The following is a 3,496-nucleotide window of genomic DNA, read 5'->3' on the forward strand; positions in this document are numbered from 1 at the left end:
CTCTCTCACTCATCGCTCAATTGAGAAAAAATATTTTTAGTGCTTTCTTTGGAGAACTATATTTCCCATACACCGAAAGAAAATGATGACAGTAACTAAAGTACGGATATTTTATTGTAGGGGATTCAAACAAAAAGAATTTCTAATTTTTTTTGAATTTATGATATTATTTCATAAAACTTCAAAAAGTCATAACTTTTAATTCAGATGTGCGAATTAAGTTCTTTTTTTATTCAACATAACTTTTTAAGAGCTATGCATGGCAAATCCGAAAAGAGGATTTGGTCAAATTAATTTCCTAAAAAATCGGACCACATTATATTATATTATCATTTTTTTGAAAATCTTTTTTAAAAAACTACATATTTCGGACACCTGAGTAATAGTCCATGTAATCGATTAAATGATCTCAATCTTTCCACATAAATTTTTTTGGTTATATGGAATAAAAAAAGCACACGATTCGGACACCCGAGTTAAAAGTTATGGTTTTTCGAAGTTTTACTGTAAAATATCTGAAATTCGAAAAAAAATTGGAATTTTTTTTGTCCAAATCCCGTACAATGAGATGTCATTGCGTAGATCTCGAAAATTTATATGGAATAAAAAAATCACTTTATTCGAATACCCGGGTAAAAAGTTACGACTTTTCGAAATTTTACGGTAAAAATATTGACTTTTGTGTCACGTGTGAGCGTGTTAATGGTGCAAAGTCGCACTTGTGTGGGGCGTGACTTTGCGTAGGTTGCGCCTGTGTGGGGCGCATCCTTGTACATGAGTTGCGACTACATATGGCGCGACTAACAGCTATAGATTCGTAAATTGGTTTCAATCTACTATGTTTTCGTAATTTTTTATTTAAATAATAATATATTAACTTTTTGTCTGCTAATTACATGAGCATAATGACTGTTATGCTTGTACGACTATATTAAAAGTCATTATAGTAATTAATTCATATTTTGAAATTTAAATGTTATAGTTATTACATTTGTAGGCTGAATTAACGGTCATTATGGCATTAATTCAAATTTTTGAAATATGTGCATAATGAATTTAATAATTTAATGATCGTTATGATAATTATTTGATTTCAAATTATCCTCATAAATAATAATTACTATGATTGTTGAAATCTAGATTAATAATTAGGTCAGTTATTTGATGATTTAAATCTAGAAAAATAATTAATAAAATTTCTTAAAAGAACAATTTATTTTGCAAGTAATTTGTGAGTATTCTAAAATGGTCATGTGTTAAACTCACGCTGTATATCATAATCATGTATCATGGTTGTATGAAGCACACACTGCCTATTATGACCGGATTTTAGAACCTTAATGATTTCAAAATTTCGACAAGCTAAGTGATGCATGTTTCTCAGCGCGCGTGCTTGCATAGTTTTTGAAATAAAACAAAGGTTACTCTATATTAAACAATTCTTGAAAATTGAAAAAATTGCTTATGTTGAATGGGAGGAGATTTAAATTAAAAAATTAATTTAACCTCGAAGCGCACCATAGGACCATTAGTAAAATAATCATGTGAAGCCCCATCAGATAAATATGATTGGACCTAAATAATCATGAGAGGAAATTTAAATTAAGAAATTAATTTAACCTCTAGGCGCATTGTGGGCCTATCAATAAAATAATCATGTGATTCTCCCACGGATAAGCATGATTGAATTTTATGGAGCCTTAATAATTTCAAAATTTTAATAAAGTATTGTACAACCCGGCGTCAACAATACTAAGTTATTAAAGATAATTTTTTAAATTAAACAATGAATTTTTACATTCAACAAAGCTAATGAAAATTCTCATTAAAAATATTGAATGTGTTTATTAGTGAAATGGTTATCGCTAAATAAGGATAATCGCATTTTACGAGATTAAATCTTAATAATTTCAAAATTTTAGTAAAGTTTTATACGACCCATCGTCGGCAATGCTTGGATACTAAGGATAATTTTAAAATTAAACAATGGTTAATTACATTCAAATTTGGTAAAATTGTTAACCTTCCATAGGAGCTAATATTGAAAGTTGGGAAATAGTGGGGAAAGACGAGCAAGAACGTAAGAGAGAAAGAGAGAAGAGAGAGAGATATATATTTCTGAATATTACTTATCTATTACCTCGTTCCACGGGGTACTTATACTCATAGCTGAATTACATGATAATAGAAAGACTGTAATTAAAATGACTTGGGTAATTAAAAAAAAACAGAAACTATCATAGTTACTGAATTACACTATCCGCGTGTCCGTCCGAGCGTGTCGGAGCAAGTCCGGATACGTGTACGACACGCAAAATTTATAAAATTTTTGCGTCCATGCTTTGCAGAGTATTAGTGACGAATGTCGACGAAGAAGAAAATTGTCACATAAATACCTTAGTAGCGATTTTTATATCTTTTGATGGTGATTTTTGTCATCACAAAAAGTGTATTTTTTGTAGTGATTAAAAAATTTTAAAATAAATTATTTTAGTTCATATGTCAGATTAAATCATTAAAATAAAGGTAAATTAAATTTTTAACCAATGTCAGATTAATCATGATGTTAGAATTAGTTAATTCGTTGACCATTGTCTTTAACCAATAAGTATAAAAGATATATATATATATATATATATATATATATATATATATATATATATATCATAACCTGTTGAAAAGGTACCATATTATTACTATAAGAATCTTATTTACTATTACAAATCCACTTTACGTATCTTATGTCGATTAGAGACCCTTATACGCACGCCCTCCACAAATTAAGATAGAATAAAATTAGGGGACTTGTTCACATGATTCCCAATCCCTTTGACATTGTCAAAATCACTATAACAAGTCGGGCTTTCATTGAAATTACTGACAGGAAAATGTGCAGAAGCAACTCCAACTGAGAATTGGAGCTCGTTGTCTTGGCGAGTGACTGACCTAATTTTTACCCATAGAAAAAGCACCTTCGTTTGAACTCCATCTAAGTTGGAGATCTTGTCCTCCGTGATGTCACCCGATATGGTGGACTTATACTTCAGCTTGTGAGATTGAATTTTAAATGAGCAAGTATTATTTAGGTACACTTCGAATTTGCCGGTGGAGTTGTCCAATTTGTAGCCAACCGCGTCTTTGGGAAGAATCCCAATTGGGAAGTTGTACTGTTGAAGGACATCGTATGCAGTGGTGTTTTGGGCAGAGGTTGAAGGCATTAAGAAAAAGATCAACAGAGAAACAACAAAGAGAGGTATTGGGGAGACGGGTTTTGCTTGAAAATTGATATCCATGATTTTTGGTAAGCTGAAGCTCTTGTGTGTGCAAACCAAGATTGGTGGTCTTTATCCAAGACCAAGATTTCAAATTTTCAATTGAGCCTGCAGAGAGAAAAGTTAATGTAATAATTCTTTGGTTTTGGTTTATTTAAAGGCTAAGAGTAACGTTCTTATTGTTCAACATCCAACCTCTCATAAATCTCAATTATGATGTAATT

At 30.7% G+C, this 3,496-nt stretch overlaps 1 protein-coding gene across 1 annotated transcript; it reads right to left on the minus strand.

Moving 5' to 3' along the window:
• Positions 1-2,780: 2,780 nt before the first annotated feature.
• LOC133296858 (uncharacterized protein At5g01610-like) lies at positions 2,781-3,293 on the minus strand. The gene has a single exon (XM_061495907.1). The coding sequence runs from the start codon at positions 3,291-3,293 to the stop codon at positions 2,781-2,783; it is 513 nt and encodes a 170-aa protein (XP_061351891.1).
• Positions 3,294-3,496: the final 203 nt, after the last annotated feature.

The sequence above is a fragment of the Gastrolobium bilobum genome, unplaced genomic scaffold (genome assembly GCF_033153095.1).
Source record: "Gastrolobium bilobum isolate Gb01-03AN ecotype WA unplaced genomic scaffold, APGP_CSIRO_Gbil_v1 utg50089, whole genome shotgun sequence".
Taxonomy (NCBI): Eukaryota; Viridiplantae; Streptophyta; class Magnoliopsida; order Fabales; family Fabaceae; genus Gastrolobium; species Gastrolobium bilobum.

Bases quoted from the DNA above. Each gene is read 5' to 3' on its own strand.
- LOC133296858 (XM_061495907.1), bottom strand. From the start codon at position 3,293: ATGGATATCAATTTTCAAGCAAAACCCGTCTCCCCAATACCTCTCTTT.